Source organism: Solea solea, chromosome 2 (genome assembly GCF_958295425.1).
Source record: "Solea solea chromosome 2, fSolSol10.1, whole genome shotgun sequence".
In the NCBI taxonomy this organism is placed as follows: Eukaryota; Metazoa; Chordata; class Actinopteri; order Pleuronectiformes; family Soleidae; genus Solea; species Solea solea.
The window spans coordinates 27,152,636-27,170,888 of NC_081135.1; the positions used below are offsets into that span (position 1 = coordinate 27,152,636).

At 41.2% G+C, this 18,253-nt stretch overlaps 1 protein-coding gene across 3 annotated transcripts in view; it reads right to left on the reverse strand.

Annotated features, from left to right (window-relative positions):
- lrp2a (low density lipoprotein receptor-related protein 2a) overlaps positions 1 to 18,253 on the reverse strand; it is a 45,032-nt gene continuing 26,779 nt past the window's right edge. For all 3 annotated transcript variants that reach the window (XM_058616433.1, XM_058616434.1, XM_058616435.1), the window contains 34 exons: positions 18,064 to 18,189; positions 17,629 to 17,748; positions 16,943 to 17,074; positions 16,121 to 16,322; positions 15,730 to 16,025; positions 14,529 to 15,195; positions 13,705 to 13,875; positions 13,396 to 13,619; positions 13,023 to 13,200; positions 12,316 to 12,512; positions 11,918 to 12,163; positions 11,701 to 11,829; positions 9,804 to 9,923; positions 9,060 to 9,176; positions 8,584 to 8,700; positions 8,249 to 8,386; positions 7,771 to 7,893; positions 7,445 to 7,573; positions 6,948 to 7,079; positions 6,713 to 6,844; positions 6,481 to 6,624; positions 6,216 to 6,381; positions 5,996 to 6,124; positions 4,905 to 5,128; positions 4,335 to 4,514; positions 3,907 to 4,026; positions 3,609 to 3,699; positions 3,396 to 3,463; positions 2,898 to 3,015; positions 2,672 to 2,792; positions 2,359 to 2,469; positions 1,255 to 1,371; positions 1,103 to 1,174; positions 1 to 1,018 (listed from right to left, as the gene is read on the reverse strand). In XM_058616433.1, the coding sequence (XP_058472416.1) occupies positions 848 to 1,018; positions 1,103 to 1,174; positions 1,255 to 1,371; positions 2,359 to 2,469; positions 2,672 to 2,792; positions 2,898 to 3,015; positions 3,396 to 3,463; positions 3,609 to 3,699; positions 3,907 to 4,026; positions 4,335 to 4,514; positions 4,905 to 5,128; positions 5,996 to 6,124; positions 6,216 to 6,381; positions 6,481 to 6,624; positions 6,713 to 6,844; positions 6,948 to 7,079; positions 7,445 to 7,573; positions 7,771 to 7,893; positions 8,249 to 8,386; positions 8,584 to 8,700; positions 9,060 to 9,176; positions 9,804 to 9,923; positions 11,701 to 11,829; positions 11,918 to 12,163; positions 12,316 to 12,512; positions 13,023 to 13,200; positions 13,396 to 13,619; positions 13,705 to 13,875; positions 14,529 to 15,195; positions 15,730 to 16,025; positions 16,121 to 16,322; positions 16,943 to 17,074; positions 17,629 to 17,748; positions 18,064 to 18,189 (5,528 nt within the window). In that variant the 3' untranslated portion in view covers positions 1 to 847. The remainder of the gene's footprint in view (positions 1,019 to 1,102; positions 1,175 to 1,254; positions 1,372 to 2,358; positions 2,470 to 2,671; positions 2,793 to 2,897; positions 3,016 to 3,395; positions 3,464 to 3,608; positions 3,700 to 3,906; positions 4,027 to 4,334; positions 4,515 to 4,904; positions 5,129 to 5,995; positions 6,125 to 6,215; positions 6,382 to 6,480; positions 6,625 to 6,712; positions 6,845 to 6,947; positions 7,080 to 7,444; positions 7,574 to 7,770; positions 7,894 to 8,248; positions 8,387 to 8,583; positions 8,701 to 9,059; positions 9,177 to 9,803; positions 9,924 to 11,700; positions 11,830 to 11,917; positions 12,164 to 12,315; positions 12,513 to 13,022; positions 13,201 to 13,395; positions 13,620 to 13,704; positions 13,876 to 14,528; positions 15,196 to 15,729; positions 16,026 to 16,120; positions 16,323 to 16,942; positions 17,075 to 17,628; positions 17,749 to 18,063; positions 18,190 to 18,253) is intronic.

Below are 18,253 nucleotides of genomic sequence, written 5' to 3' on the forward strand. Positions count from 1 at the left end.
TAGGAGAATAGAAATTTATTCATTCATGTCTCAGCAGCAGTATTTAAACCACGTGGGCGTTTCTCAATTATCAGTTAATTTGTCCTCATTAAGACACACACACAAAAAAAAAAGGGAGACATCATTCTGTAAAAGAAATTATTAACCATGTGTATAAAATAACTCTACAACTCCATCCAGGTTGCCTGTCAAGATAATCAACCACATAAATTAACATCCATGCAACAGACGTGGGCATGTCCAAGTAATGTCCCAAACTATTTTGGCCATAATCCCAACCATCATTACTGAAAAATTATGATTGTATTGATTCAAAGTCACAAGGTCAGGGAATGTAGGTAGCGATTACGTACAGTATGTTTGTTATGCACATGTATTTTCTTGTTTTTTTCAACTTGCTTTAATTTTCCAGCCCTGAAATGAGGTATATAAACATGAAGCAGATACATCTTCAGTTTCGTTCAGCGGCAAAGATGAGCACTGTACATTCAAAACGCTGCTCGTCTTTTTAATTACGCGTTTATATTGATCTATTTATGGGATTTATTTCCAAGATATTCTTTTCTGGCAAAAATCTTACCGTTTAAATTTACAAATATACAACATCTTTATTAACACGTCTATCAGCAGCCTCAGTGCAAAGATATACATATTGTACATTAACACAAGAATTGGCATTAGAAATGTCAGAAGGCATATAGTCACGAGACTTTTTTTTTTCTCTTCATTCTGTAGAAATGTATTTCTCTTCTCTAAAACAATTTGAGTTTTGTACACAGACTGCATAAAAAAATAAATTCTGTGCAAAGTGTGTTTCATTTCTCGATTCCCATCGGTGTGAAAGGGGTTATACGTCGCTGTCCTCTTTAACGAGGTTGGCCGTGTCTTTGAACGTGTCCTCTGTTGGTGAAAAGGTGCTGGGACGATCCCTCCTCTGAGGTTTGGTCACGGCCGCAAACGGAGAAGGCTCGGGGGCAGAGGAGTCCCCGCTATTGCCCACAGGCTTTTCATCCTTCATCTGTCAACCAATGCAGATAGCACACACAATAAAAATATAACTTTTAATATTATGTTGTAAGGCGATTAGCACGCACATCCTCACCTCTGAGTATGAAGGGTTCGCAAATGTGGTGCTTGGCATTAATTTCCTTTTCCACAAGCTCCACTTTGACTCCTGCAAATAATCACAGGCGATGAAGTGGCTTCACACCCTAAATAATGTTGTTTACACAGCTAAACACAAGAGATTCTCACTTGAGCAGGTTTGTCGCTGACTGAGGACGTGTTTATGATGCCCACGCTCTGATCTCCACGATATACTGGGTTCACAAAGTTGTTCTGCAGCTGTTCGCCGCTGACATTAACAGTCACCTGTTTAAAAACACAATCATATCTGTCTGTTGCCATGACAACATATTGTCAACATCGTAGTCGTGGCAAAGATCCGCACTCCTTATATGGACATCCTGGGGTGTGTGTGTTTATAGGTCAAATCTTCAGGCTTTACAAAATGACTTTTTTTGTCTTCTTAGGCTTTATTTTTTTTTAAAGGGAGTAGCAATAGTTGTGCAGAAGTCACAAAATAGACCGTTTTTATTTTAATTTTGTTTCCAAAAAACGAGCCAAACAAATGTTGAACTGTGACATATTTCCAAATTTCACAAACTAAGGGTTAGGGTTAGTACTTTTTTTTCCTAAAAAACTACCGCAGTAATATTTTTGCTGAATCGTTTAAGCTGTGGTAGTTTACATCAAGGTCAACAAGTTGTTAATATTTTTTATTAACAGTCTAATTATTCACTCTTTTTACATTTTAAGGAATGTAAAGTTAGGCTTTAATCCTTCCTTTTTGATAAAGCTTTTAAATAGGGGTGGCCCAGAGGAACCTGAACTATCCCTTAGTTATGCTGCTATAGGCCTAGACGACTTTGGGGAACTCCTGTGGTGCACTCAGCGCTCACTTTCCTCACACTCTTTGTATGAATATGAAATTCTTACATGGCACTAACCATGGTCTTTCTCTCCTCAAGTTGGTAATTTTCCCGCCTGTCCTTGGTCTCTCCCTCTCTCCCTCTGTTATTATTCTGCAGGATCCTGATCCAGACCTGATACTTGATTTTTGCAACAATACATGCAAAAGTATGATGATTGTATAAAGGACTCTAATACTATAACGATCATAAAGTTGATTACAATAAAGAATACTACAAATTAGAAAACAAATTTGTTTGGTTTTTGTTGTTTGTGTTCTGTTTTCTGGTTTGGTGGGGCGATTTATTTTGAGCGTATTGCATATTTAGACAGTCTTTTTTATATGGTATGAACAAATAACAAATTCATCAGTTCATTCATGAGTACCTGTGTGGCATGAATGACAGCAGGATCACCAGATAGTCCGGGTGCGGTGGCGTATAATGGATTCTCAAATGTGATCGGCTGCCTCCCAGCTCCCACAGCAAAGTTATCCTCCTATGGGATAAATACACTGATAAGTTGTCTTTGACGGTGAATATTAGACCTCAACAAGAACTGCTCATTTATTAACCTTCTTAATTGTGCTGAAACGAGCAGTTCTCACAGGAACAAAGCACTTGTTTGTTGGTTAAAAATGCTGATAGAACACCTCAGGGACTTAATATTAACTGCTCAAAATAACACTTGGAAAACTCACCATCTGCATCGCCGTGTCAATGAATGACACTCCAATGTGTGATGGTCCGAGATCCACATTATCACCCGAGCGAAACGTCACCCCGTTCCCAGTGTCAGAGGACATCACCAGGCTGCTGAGGCTGCACAAAAAAAAAACAAAAAACAAAAACACAGTTTGGACCTTAAACATAAAAACATGCACCAGGTCAAAATGACTCAACAAAAAGGGCAGTGAGGTGAGATACCTGGGTAATTTGGGCATGGAGGGAATGAAGGATCCTGTCCGCTTGTAGTTGAGGAAAACTCCGACAGCCAGTGCTCCAGTGATCAGGATGACAATAACGGCCAGTAAAACAGCCACAGCTACTCACACACAAACAGAGGAGGATTTTCAGCAAAAATGTGATTTGACTTGGTGAATATTTTATGGGCTAATCCAGACTATTTCTAAGCCGTTATGTTTCCATGTGCAGCCATTCGTTAGATGAGGCCCTGATCTTCTTCTTTAGCAGCACCAGAATATCATGGCTCTCAATTTATTTTACGTGAAGACAGATGGAGGCAACAGCAACGTTGAGCTAGTAAAGCGAGAGTCGGAGTATGACTGAAAACATGTGTCAGTAGTAAATTCTACTGCTAAATTCTTGCCCCCATTTGCCCCTGCTTGACCAGTGTATACACACAAACCTTTCCTCAAAAAATGGTGGTAATGACTGAAATAGATGATTGGAGAAGCAAAGTACCTGTTCCTGCTGGAGCGGCGCGTGACTTCCCCATCTCACAGTAGCTGCCCACATAACCGTATGGACATCTAAACGATATTATCCAAAACAAATTTTTAACACCAGGATAACTAGGCACACAACTGTGTCTGAGTATGAAATATAACAGACATGAGTGTTATGACTGATGGATAATCTTTTCCTGGAATAAAAGGCACCTGCATCTACACTCACTTGCATTTGGGCAGACCACCTTCATCAGTGTAGCACGTTGCACCATTCATGCATCTACATGCAGGGGGCATTGGAACAGGTGCCTCAATGGCTGTAAATGCCAGGAAAAAAACACAGGAAAACAAACAAACAAACAAACAAAAAAAACAATATCACACCACAAACTCACAACAGCAACACAGGAGCAGCCAAGCACATAATGGAGAACGGTTTTACTGATGAAAGCAAAATGATGATGCCACACAGGACCTAAGACAGCACATGCAGGCAGGCTGTTGTTATCATTGTTGTTGTTTACCTGCGTCACATTCATTGGAGTCAAACTCCGCATGAGAGGAGCCTTGTGGGCAGGCGCAGGTGTAGCCACCGGGGCGGATGAGACAGAGGTGACTGCACACATTCTTACACGGGTTTGGCACTGTGGAGAACAGAGCATGGAATAACATTGAACACATGAATTCATTATTTTATGTCTTTCCCAACAGTTTCATTTACTTTATGTTGTTTGTCTGAAACTTATAATATCACTCTTTCCAGTACAAATCTGGTTTAAATAAAAATGACAGTACTTTTCAAAACATACATCGTCTTCTTTTCTGTAATATTGAGTTCACACTTAGTAGAAACAATAATATGGAATAAAATATAAATACAATGCAATACAAACACATTTTCATCGGTCTGGACCTGTTTTCCCAAACAAATTCTACATGAAGGTGTTCTGACCTGAGTGGTTATATCGGTGCTCCTGGTAAATGCGGACTTGAGTCAGCCAGGGGTTGATGGTCAGGACCTTCACTTTATTTCCTTTCCCAAACTTATTCGTCTTCCACACTTCACCTTTGTCTTTTGTCGTCCAGTACACATGCCCTTCAAATACATCAAGGCTGTAGGGATGTCCGATGTCTGGTACAGAGAAAATACATCACACTCAGTGCATTTACAGGCATAGTTTAATCAAGCTAAGGCCATAGCCCGACTAAGACAGGTCAACTTGCAGAGTCTGAGTGTACCTCTGTAGGTGGCGCTGTATCTCTCTATAAGCTGAATTATTGTCTTAGTCTGAATAAAAGCTGACTTTTAATATGCATGTAAACGCACTGACTGAGACTTTATTCAATTTAACAGTCTCTCCTCTCTCCCACCCATCCACTCTCTGAGTGGTGGCCTCTATAAAGCAATAAATGGCTTATTCTAAGACGACAATCACCACATGATTTTAGTTTAGTTAGTGCAATTCAACACAATTCAACTGTGATTTGAACAGAAACACTGTAGCTCACACAGTGCTCTCACCTCCTGATATGACGATCTTCCTGTCTGTGCCATCAGGCTTCATGGACTCAATGATGTTTTCTTTGGAGTCACACCAGAAGACCCTGTTTCCATTCACATAGTCCAGAGCCAGACCAGTAGGCCAGCCCAGGTCCTCTTCATTCACTAGCACAGCTCTCTTCTGTCCGTCCATCCACGCAGACTCTATCCTGGGGTTCCTGCCCCAGTCTGTCCAGTACATCATTCTGACACACACAAAAAAAAGACATAAATCCCCCTGATGCTGCATAGATAAACAGAGTTTAATGATTTTGGAAAATTATCTGAATACAATTTGATTTGCTCTACTCTTTTACGTGTGGCATGCATTTGTATATTCAGGGTTAGGGTTAGACACTCAAGTATAAACCCTTGAACAGATTCACTGCCTAATACTACTATTACTAGGCAGTAATTATTATCCTAAATAATATTTTTATCCTATTACTATCCTAAATAGCAGCCTTTGCAATTTACTTATTTATTCAAATTAAAGGTAGACTGATTAATGGGCTGATTATTATTTATTTAACAGCCATTTATTAGAAAGTACACATTTTGTTCTCAGAAACAGAAACAGATAAATGTTGTTAAAAAGTCACTAAAACTGCATTTCTTTGATCTGAATGTTTTGGTTTTTTTGAATTTCTGATGACCGGTTTTATGTATTTAATATTCAGTTTATACATCATTGTTATTGAAAATACTGTATACAATTGCACTGCAGTGCTCACATGAAATGTAGTAGTAGTATGTAGTAGAATGTAGGAGAAACAGATCATCAGTGCTGTTCAATAACTGGTTACTGAAGTTAAGCAATTGTTGTATTGTATAAACAGTTATATTTTATCAGACTGAGGGGGAAAAAAATCTATTATTGGTTATTGTCAGCAGCCATAAAAAAAAACTATATCAGTCATGCTCTAATTCAAATGATGATTTTAATTACAAACTAATGACTTGCTCAGCACTATATTCAAGGATTATTTATTTATCACATATATATGTTGACAAATTGCATGCATAAGTATGCATGCAAACAAAATATTTTTTAAAATAAAGTGATCACTTACCCAAGTGATGGGTTGACAACAATAGCGGCTGGCTGATCAAGGTCAGTATGGATCAACCATTTCCTGTATCGCCCATCCAGTTTGGCCACTTCAATTCGATTGGTCCCAGAATCTGTCCAGTAAATGTGCCTTTACAGGGTGATAAAGGGTAATAATGAGCAGCTGCATGGAAACTTTGATCAACCTTTAGAAAAGTGAAGTCAAAATGCTGGTGAATTACCCGCCAACCCAGTCCACAGCAATGCCGTCAGGATTAGCGATGTATCTCAGGTTGAGGTCCACCTCTTTCACTGGGTTGTTACCGTGATCGTTGAACGTGGTCATATAGGCACGTTTGATAGAGCCAAACTGAGATCCTCGACCCAGGACTGTCCAGTACACAATACCTACAGCACAACATGAGATACAAGTTATCATGAGTTATTGTTATTTTTATATTCAGTGAGACCACACAACACTAAGTTTTTCAGCAGTTGTAATCTTACTGAGGCTTTGTCCCTCTGGGTCCCACAGGTAGTCCACAGCCCGTATGTGTTCAGTGTTGTCCACATAGTCTGAATACTCCTCAGACGACATGTTGAATCGACGGATGCGAATGTTGTCCGGCAAGAGCAGCACTGGGGGGTTTCCTGCTCAAAAATGGAGGCGTGGTTAAGTCTGTAAGTAATTCAGGGTTTGGCATTTGAACATCATTTTGAATGAAAGCAAAGCGCTTACCCTGGGAAGCACACTCTGTCCCGTGCATTTCTCCAAATGAGTGAAAGCCTTCAGCACAAAAGCACTCGTAGCTGCCCTTTGTGTTCTTGCACTCTTGAGGACACGTCCCATACACTTCACACTCATTCACATCTTTTTCCAAAAGAACAAAAGAAAGAAAGAAACATCAACCGAATGAAGAAAAATACTGAAGTGTCAGTGTTTCAATGGATCAATTTAGTGATGTGCCGTTTACCTTCACATGTGTGCTTTTCTGTCATTCTGGGCTTGAAGCCCGGTCTGCAGGAGCAGAGGAACGCTCCTTCTGGCAGGTCTGTACAGTTGTGTTCACAGACGTTGTCACTGCACGTGTGCCCACTGCCATGGTCTGAATGCAACAGGGTGACAAAAAAAGGACACAATGAACTGTGACAATATTGTAAGTTGTGCCAAAATAGGTAAATGATCATATATTGTAGAGCAGCACTGACTGAATCTGGTGCATGATATTTTTTATTTAACATGAAACCCCTTTAGCTAAAACATTAACATTAATAAAATAAAATTTGAAATAAGTACAGATTCTAGTGACACAGTAAAAAAAGGCACAATTCAGTGTCAAACTGAAATGAAAAAAACTATTATGATTTGCCAGAATTTTAAGTAAACCCAATGACTATATAAAAATAAAAGTAAACATTTTTACTATTTGGTTTTCGGTCGTTCATAAAGTCCTTTTTCAATACCACTTACGGCAGCCAAGCTCATCTGAATGGTCTCCACAGTCATCATAATCATCACAGGCATATTGTAGAGGGACGCATTGTCCATTACTGCATTTGTACTCATCATCTGTACAGGGACCATGTGTGGGACTTTGGCCTACACACAGAGAAAAATCATATTCAAAAAGGAGCAATTACTATTTAATATGCTGTAAATGTTAATTGATATGGTAGCTACAAAAACAATGATAATTTTTTATTTATGAGCGCCTTTCAAGACACTCAAGATCGCCGTACAGAACCGTATGAACTACAGATATACATGAAAATACAAAAAAAAAGCATCACACTTACAGTTTTCCTGTCTTTCATCAGAGCTGTCTCCACAGTCGTCAACAGAGTTACAGAGCTCGTGGCTGTAGATGCAACGGTTGTTGTCACAGCGGAAACGGAAGGGAGTCTCACACTGGATGTCCACTGCAAACAAACAGGGACAGCAAGTCTCAAGTAACCCATGCAGCACACTAACCCATAAATCAATTCAACTTAATTTGGACAGCACTTTTCATACACATAAAATGTCACACAAGTGGCCCACATAAAAAAAATTAAAGTGTGCCCCACACACAGACACACTCACCCACATCAATAGATACAACAAACACATACAAAGGCCAATCATTAAGAACAGAAAACATATATTCAAAAAATTCAACTATCTTTGATGTACCTTTTTCCCCCACAACCCACAGGAGATAAAGTAGAAGACAATGAATGAATGAATGAATGAATGAATGAATGAATGAACTTGTGAGTGGTCATGTTGACTTACAACAGAGATGCAGCTCCTCATCTGAATTGTCTCCACAGTCATTGTCTCCATCACATTTCCACTGAGGCTGGACACACACGTGGTTCTTGCACTCAAACAAGAATGGGGGGCAGTATGTGCCGTTGGGAAAACGGGGCGCTGAAAGTCAGAGCCATTTGGTCAAACTTTATCTGTAACTTAAACACCTGAAAATCAACCCAGTCCTCCACTGACATGAAACCAGCATCACATGAGGATTCAAAAAAACAAAACAATCGTATGTGTTCAATTATGCAACATTTTTTGCGGGAGCAGTTGGACTGCACAAGGAAAATCATTAGATGCTGAACACTCACAACATGACATCTCATCCGTATAGTCCAGACAGTCTGCATTGCCATCACATTTGAATCTTTCGGCAATACAGTGTCCACTCCCACATTGGAAATAGCCAGGATGACAAGTCCGCAACTCTGCAACACAAAACCAAGCCTCATTCATCCTCAGATAAAAGCATATACGGTTCTCTGAAAATGTTTTTTTGGTAATTATGATTTTGACACATTTTGCATATTGAACAAAAAAAACCTTTGGAAAAGTCATATATTCTTCACACATATGATTTGTATGCACTCTACCATCGCTACATGGAGGAAAACCTCCAGCTGTACTAGAGTGAATAAACTATTAGAATAAATGACTCTTTGGTGGTCCTGTCTGTCTGTGCTATCCTTCAAAACTGTTGTTGTTGTTGTTGTTCCTTTGTTTTGTGCCGCACTCTGTTTCTGACAAACAGCCAGATCCCGAGCCAAAACAAAGAACCTCCACTTACCGCAGTCTCTTTCATCCGAGTTGTCTTCACAGTCGTTGTCATGGTCACAGACCCAACGGTCGGGAATGCAGCGCAAATTATCACAACGAAACTCGCTCTCTGTGCACACACGTGGAGCTGAGGGAAAACACATAGAAACAGAAAAATCAAAGTAGAATCGGGCAAAAGCAGACTTCATCAATGTCCATGAAGTCTCGTTATATTTTTGTCAAACTTCTAAAAACAAAATGATCAATCAATCAATTATCATTATGTCATAAAAACCCGCCCACACAAACCCAAGCAGCATGAGCAGCTGTTACTCCACAGTGATCTCATGAGTTCAGAACAGATAAACACTCCAGGAATCATCGGCACAGCAACAAGGCGAGACGCATCATCTGTATAAATGGGTATGTTCTCAGACATGTTTAAATTCTCAGGGGCAAGAGGTGGCAGACTCCCTCACTCTCTTTCTGACATTGAAGACAGGCTGTTTCTATAGCAGCTGATAAGACCACCTCTCTCAGCCCTCTGCTGTCGGCAGAAGTGTTGAGGCTCTTACAAAACCTTCCCGGTGTCTGATAAAGTCTATTCTTTGTCATCAGCACTCCCTTTTTATTTGGACATTTTTGAAACTGAGCAGAAATCCCGTAATAAACCCACATGAAAGAGACTCCTGTCAAAACAACGTATTCCCTGTTCTGAACACAAAAAAACCCTCTAAATGATGTTACTTCACTAGTGTTGATACACGGCACTCACTGCAGCTGCGTTCATCAGAGTTGTCCCCGCAGTCATCGTCCCCGTCGCACCTCCATCTCTGTGGGATGCAGTGGTGGTTGTCACAGGTAAAGTCTCCGTTTGGATCACAGGTCAGTTCATCTGGGAAATGAGCAGAAACATGAATGAAGCTGCTCTCACACACCATTATAATAATCTAAACAAAGGCTTAGTGAACTTTAGTTTGCCTAAGAGTGTCTAAGAAGGTTTTCTCCAAAGGCTTTTTATAAATCCTAAAGCCTAATACACTTACAAAGCACAATTGTCTCCAGTATTAAAATTAGAGAGTGTAACTTAAATATAAACAAATACAATATCTATTTGAATATATATATAATTCACATGCTGATTAAGGCTTTCAGCTCCACTTCATATCTCATGTCACCGATGACATTCTCATGTTGCACACAGGAAGTGATTTCTTTTATATCAAGACAGGCGGAGACAACGGCAACATTGAGCTAGTCAAGCAAGGCAGCTGCAAACAGGTTGGAGTATGACTGAAAACGGATCTCAAAAAACATTGCTAGCTATTTGATGGTATAGATGCTAACATATATACGCAGTAATGGTACACCATTTCTGTTCATGAAGACCAAACAAAGTAAAATAATAAAAACAATGACATCAATAAAAGAAATCACCAAAATTAAACTTTTACTTAAGTGAAAGTGACTAAGCATGTATCTTTTGCATTATTTTTCTGGAAGTACATTCTAAAGATGGTGGGTCAATTCCCGGATCCACTATTCTACAAATTGTACATGTGAATGGATATGGAAGATGCATGATAGGGAAAAATGTGCTGTGTGAATGGCAAGGACTGCCTTGTAAAAAGTAGCTTTGAGGGGTCATTAAGCACTATATAAATACAGACATTGAGATTTGAGAATTTTACCTATTGGTAGTATGCAGTACTAGTGCATTACAGTCATTTAATGTTTTCTTACATCAACAATTAATGAGTAAACATACTGTATATGACCCACTGAAAACCCAGTCACTCTAACCAGCAGTCAGAGATGAGGAGAGATGTAGATAAAATTAGCCAATATGAGCAACAATTTCATGATATGGATGGAGATGTTTACGAAGGTCTCTTTTTCAATTAAACTGATATAGTCCTGGTGGGAGGAGAGCAACATGCCTAAGACAGATGGGTGACCTCTCTCCATGCCAGTATGTGTCTGTAGAGGATAAGAAGGCAGGAGATGAGAAGCACAGAAGGGAGAGGAGTGGAGGAGAGCTGTTCTGAGCCGTCTCTACCACACGGTGCTGGGGGTCAAAGATAGCGTAAAGCTAACTAGTCCTGCCCTCCTAGCCTCCACCTGGCCCATCTGCTACATTCTTATAGGAAGATTAGCACGGATCTCTCCTTCTGCACGGGCATGGCACTAATGGAGTGAGAGCCTCTGATAAGAGATGGGAGGGCCGCAGTGAGTATGTTTGGATTCTAGCAAATTACAAAGAGGCTTGTGTGAACCCTGCCCCCACGCAAGGACAGAGCAATAACACGTACACATACACACATATGTAGACCCATACCACTGGACAGCTCATAAATCTGTGGTGCTCTCTGGGAGTGGCAAAGAGAGGGGGAGGATGAGTGGTGAGACCCTCTCCATCAGCATCTCCCACTACCTCAGTGTGATATGCTGCACAGGAGGCAGAGGAGAGGCCTAATTGTGCTTCACTCACTCCTCGAATACATGCTGGTGCAGCTTTTTTAATCGTCTTCAGAATCCTTCTCCAGAACACCAAATGTGACTAAATCAACCTGAAAAGTTTTAAAATTTTAACTAATAGGAATTTTAACTAGGAATGATAAATAAAACTACCACAATGACAGCAAGAACCCAGGTCTGTCTGAAGAACTCACCACATTCCTGCTCATCACTGTTGTCTCTACAGTCATTGTGACCGTTGCAAACAGACCACAGGGGCACACATCGGTAGTTGGTCTTGCAATCAAACTCTGTGTCATTGTCACAGCGATATGCCGGTCCCACTGTTGAGAAAATTCCAATATTGTAAAGTAGACAGTTGAAGAGAACAAAGAATTGTCAAAATCTTAAGTGGGCAAGTGCATTACTTACTGCACTCCTCTAACGGTTCATCAGAGTTGTCACCACAGTCATCATCGACATCACATTTCCAGCTCTGGGGGATACAGCGTCCATTGCGGCACTTGAACTGTCCGGGACGGCAGGTCCTGGTAGAGCAGTGTGCAGGGTCTTCGTCAGAATGGTCACCACAATCGTCCTCACCATCACACTGCCACGACTCAGGGATACATCGCTTGTTTGCACATTGCCACTGGTGACTTTCACACTGGTGTGTAGCTAGAGGGATGATATAAAAAGATTACATCATAGGAAAACCAGATTCCTATGATTACATCATAGGAAAACCAGGAAAACCAGAAAGGGGAAAAACTCGGGAATATTTCAGTAAATAGCCATTAGAAAGAGACAGGTGAAAACACACAACCTACCACACAGGATGGGGTCTTCATCCGAGCCATCATGACAGTCCTGGTTGCTGTTGCAAAGGAAGTGTGGACTAGTGCAGTTTCCGTCGTTACACTGAAACTGTCCCAGTCTGCAGTGGCGAGTCGGGCAGGTGGATGGCTCGTCTGATCCATCTCTGCAGTCCCTCTGACCATCACATTTCCACCAGATGGGGATACAACTATTGGAGCAAAGGTTTGAATAATAAAAAAGATTAGATTATGTAAAAAATGTGATTTACATATATATAAAACAGAGCATGTTTACATGGATAAGGTATTTACATAATCTCTTAACAGACTCCCTTTCACAACAGCTTTTCTGTATAGTGTTCAGAATCATGAATATTGGCCTTAAGATTAAATTCAGTCTGAGTTGTTAGTAATAAATCATTACTACATTCACAAGTATGATAATATAACTGAATATAATACATGCCAGAATAATACATGCCAGTTCACATTTTGTGACGCAAACAGCAGGTGGCGCAGTTTTCCCATTGTAAAGAGAGAAAACACCTCATTAACATAACAAGTTAACAGCTTCTGTTTTCAGATTGTTGTCTTCTAACAATATCAAAAAGCTTGTTAGTTTTGAAAGATGAAATTAAATGCCAATATTTCAACAAAAGTTTGATTTTTTTCCTGGGCAGTTTAAAAAGAGATAAAAAGATAAGATGATGAAAACAAACCGTTCATTGTTGGCACATCTATACTGAGTGCTGGTGCACATGGGAAGGCATCGGGTCAGGCCTCCTATTTGGACAGTCAGGAAATGATCAGGGCACTCGCAGGTGGGTTCTCGCCCCCCATGACTGATCAGGCACAGGTGAGAGCAGCCACCATTGTTCACTGCACAGGGATTGTTTGCTGTAAGGGGGGAGAACCACAGTCAGACGAAAAAAAATCTCAGTTCAGCACAGCTGGGCAAATACAGGCCAGGTATTGTTCACTTATTAGTAAATACCTGTACTTACACCTTCTTAAGGTGGAAATTAAACTTAAGGATATGATGAGGTAACAAAAAAATCTTATGGCAAAAAGATTCTTAGGTTTTGAACTCACAGATGGGCTGTCTGTAAGGATGACACACATGGATGTCAAACGGCCTGTGTGTGGTGTTGACCAGGGCCTGACGATCTGAGCCGTCATATTTGTTCCCTCTCTCCACTGTGCGTGTGTTCCAGTCAGTCCAGTATACACTGTCCTCAAACACAGTCAAGGCGAATGGGTGAGGCAAATTTCCATCATACACTGTGTGTCTGTGTTTACCATCCAAGTCTGAGAACCTGAGAAACAAAAGGTCAGAGGGTTACAGGTGTCGCCGCACTGCAGGCTGAATGACTGAGGCTACTTCCTGACAAATGCACTTACTCAATGTAATTGAGATGAGCATCAGACCAGTAGAGCTTGTCATTAGTGTAGTCAATGGTGATCCCATTGGGCCACTCTATCTTGGTAGTAATGATGGCTACTTTGTTGACTCCATCCATTCCAACACGGCCAATAAAGGCTTTGTCTCCCCAGTCTGTCCAGAATACATATCTAAAACAATCCAAGAAAATCACTGTAGATCACATGATTTATACTATACAATATATGTAAAGATAAATAGACAAGCAACAAAGAAATGGCAACTCTTTTCAACAGATTCTTAAGTAATATCACAGCAGATGAATATGTAATTGGTTATTAATTATTGATAAAAACTGTAAATACTGTAATATGGCTAGTGTAAAACATTTTTAAGTCAGTGACCAACAAATCAGCAAGAAAAGTAAAAATAGCAAAAAGGGGAAGAGACTTGTCAATCAAATAAGAGGAATGCAGATCCAATATTAGATGAATGATAAGTGTCTGTGCTTCGATTTACATGGAAATGTTATTTAAATGAATCTCTATTTAGAAACCTGTAAAATTACACATTAAAGCTAAACTATTATTGAAATACATGTTTAATAGCTTTATGTTTAGACAGCTATCATTATAGCATTAGTCTCTCAGCCTCAGGTCTGACAGTAAATCTAGGAGATGAACCAAGGAACTAAATGAGATGCTGATCAGTGGAAACTGGCAAAACAAAACAAACAAAAAGACATTGCACCAGCTCCATATTGGCAATTATAGCAGGCCCAGTCACTGACATCAGCCACCAAAGTATAATTCAAGCCACAGTCTGAGATTTCATTCTTACTCACCCATATTTTGGATGCAACACAATGGCTCTGGGGTTTTCAAAGCAGTAGGTATTATTGGCATCTACACAGTGCTCAGCCAGTTTCTTCACAAATTGTCCATCCAGTTCAGACACTTTGAGACAATCCAGCATGCTATCCACCCAGTAAATTTTCCTTGCTATCCAGTCGACCGCAAGGCCTTCCCCATGTAGAACTCCATTCACCACCACCTCTCTGTTACTGCCATTGTAGAACATCCTCTCTATCACCCTCCGGCTCACATCAATCCAATAGAGACGTTTGTCGACACGATCAAAGTCCAGGGCCACCACACTGGTCAGGCCCTGCAGGATCAGAGAGTAGGCCTGCCCGTCTGTTGACAGGTTCCTTAGATAATAGCGGTTGCTGAAGATGAGGTAGGGTGAGATGTTGCTGTTCTGACGGCAGCTGCGGCCATCGGGCTCTCGCAGGAATCCCGGGGCGCACTTGCACACATAGGAGCCAACAGTGTTCTCACAGACCTGGCTGCACATGCTCGGTGTCTCCACACACTCGTTAACATCATCACATGATTTGCTGTCAGACATGAGGTGGTAGCCCGGACGACATGTGCAGATGAAGCTGGTGGGTGTGTCGGTGCAATTGTGATCACAGTGATGGATCGATGGATCTGTGCATTCGTTGATACCTTATAAGATAAGAGCAATGCATTTATTCAACACATCAGCAGAGAAAAGACATTTTCAGACCAATATGCTCATGGAGGACAATCTGCAAGTCAACAAGTGGTATTGTATTATTGTATTGATTTAGTTACTCATTTGATGGGGTTGTTTTCTTGTTTTAACATTTTCTAAAGTATATTCTTTTAATTAAAGCTCATTATTGTTCAACTCAACATATTAGCTGCTCAGTCTGTGCCGTAAAATATGCTGTATGTTGTATCTACAGTATACAGGAAATTAAATCTCCCCAGTCATTTATTACGCAATATCTGCTGCATTGAATATGCTCTAGCCCCTAACCCCTAGCCCCTAACCCTAAACGCTATTTTGGGATGACAATTTGTCTTTTCTTTACTCATACTACTTGCAACACTTGAAAAGTTTCTTTGAGTGAAAGCTACTTAACAAAACCCTCCGGCAGACAAACCACCAAAAGGTTAAAAGTACATTTTTGATACACAATTTCAAAACTACTCTGAAATCATCTTTATACTCACCACATCCCTTCTCGTCGCTGTTGTCGGAGCAGTCATCGTTCCTGTCGCAAACCTGGCTCAGGGGAATACAGTGTTCATTGTCACATCTGAACTCTCCAGGGGGGCAGGTCGGTGCTGGTGTGTGGCACATGTTCTCCTGCTCATCAGACTCATCACCGCAGTCATTGTCTCCATCGCAGACAAAGTCGTGGGACACGCAGCGGCCATTCTGGCAGGTGAACTGGTGTTGTAGACAGGGCTGGTAGGTGCAGCCCAGCTCATCACTGCTGTCCCCACAGTCATTACGACGATCACACCTGATTCAAAAGAGTCACAACCAAAAATTATGTAAATATTTCCACACACTTGTTGACAGATGTGAAATATTTTAATTTATGAGTTTTTCTTTAACCTGTAGGAGCTCCGGATGCAGAGGCCATTACTACAGGTGAACTCATTTACGCCACAGGATCTGCGTGAGCAATTTTGATGCTCATCTAATGCATCTGCACAGTCTGCATCTCCATCACACAACCAGTCACGTGGGATACATTTCCGCTGAGGTGGCTGATTGTTCACACAGGTAAACTCTGCACTTGAACATGTGCGATTGGCTGGAAAGAAAGAAAGAGTCAGGGATGGAAATTTACCAGAAGTTTAATATTGACCATCATGACCAAATGTCAATCTGGGTTATTGGAAAGCCAAACATTCCAAGCTGCATTTCATAACATGCAGGCATGACCTCAAATTCTTTATCCGTCTAATGCAATTGATTCACATTGTTTGTCTCCTACAGGGGCTCAAGCGGTGCTGAAAACTTTAGCTTCAGGCATCTTATTGTCAGAGCACACGCTAGTGAGACATAAGAGTCTTGATCCTTCCTGAGCCAGGAAGCCAGAGAAAAGAGACACGCACAAAGTAACGAGTGAGGCAGGAGAAATCAGGAATGTCAGCTCCTTGGACTGGAGACCTTCTTAAGGTGCTGGGCACTGACTACCAGAGTGTCCCCCTTAACACTCTAAACACTAGTGGTGTGTATTCTAATCCATCAGAGTCTTGAATAACAACAGCATTAGGAAGTATGAGGGGGGGAAAGTGGAGTAGTAGTAAACATGAGGGTGGTGGTCAGTGATGAGAGGAGATGAAGAATTGGGAAAATGTGGAATAAACATGTACAATTAGAGGGGAGGAGACAGAAAACATTAGCGATATTATATTAAAGGATGCATACCACAATTATGTCTCTGATCTTCATCACTCATGTCTCCACAGTCGTTGTCCCCATCACAGATCCAGGATGAGGCAATACACCTGCCATCATCACAGCGGAACTGATCTGTGTTGCAGGTTCTGACCAGTGTGGCTGCAGAGACAAACAGTAAACTGAAGACCAAGACAGTATAACATATGCCAATCTGTATTGATTTATATCACAACATATACATAACAATCTTGTGTTAGAACTTTTTTTGCAAGTACTAATTATCTTGGGTACTTCCCCTACTACTTTCCAACTAATAAGGAAGGGACAAAACAACACTGGCTTTCAAAACAGTCATGGCAGCCCCATGTTCCCAAGCATGGTGAGCTGTCTAAACAAAAGCCAAAGTGAGGCTCTGTAACCCCTGGTGGACAAAAGGAGGGGGAGGTGGTGTTTGCCAGAGGACACTGAGGGGCGTCACCATGGAGGAATGCCGCACACAATGGGAGGCCTGACTGACCACACCATCAACAAAGAAATACACCAGTGACTCACACTCTCCACTGCATCACTCACAGCACTTTCTCACACCAGCACATAGATGAAGACTGGCAGACAGACTCAAACACACAATAACCGAGCAGCTGATGGGGCAGGGGCAGGCACACAAAGCCAGCAGGCCCATTTTGGGGGTGAGTGAGTTGTGTGACACTCACTGCAGGAGAGGGGCTCATCAGAGCCGTCAGCGCAGTCGGCCCCTCCATCACAGTACCAGTGGGCGGGGATGCAGCGGCCACTGGAGCAGCGGAACTCACTCTGGGAACATGTGGATGTAGCTGTGTAGAGCAGGATTGGGCATAAGATCACCAGGAGCACTAGGAGGCATACGCTGCAACACAAACTCTGACCTCTTCCTCTACTCTTTGATAGTGAGGGACTGTATGATAATTACTACCTCTGCCTCTGTATTTGTTTGCTTTATCTATTTTCTTTAAGTGTCGAAAACCTTAGTGTGAAATCAAAACACAGCAGGGTGTTTTAAGATCTTGTCAGTAATTCAACATTAAGTTCATCTGCTGTGATGTGTCAGATTAAAACGCTTTTCAAACGCAGATTAAAATGCTCTTCCTATGAGCCAGAGCTGAACTCACCACAGTGTGTCGGGCTCTCGTCACTCATATCCCCACAGTCGTTGTCTCCGTCACACAGGTATGAACGTGGTATGCAGATGTTGGTAGACTGACATTTCGTGTGTTCTGGTTGGCAGGTTCTCTCCGCTGTCACATCAAGAAAATTCATTGTATTTTTACTGCAAGCCATAACTTCTTCAATCTGATCAAA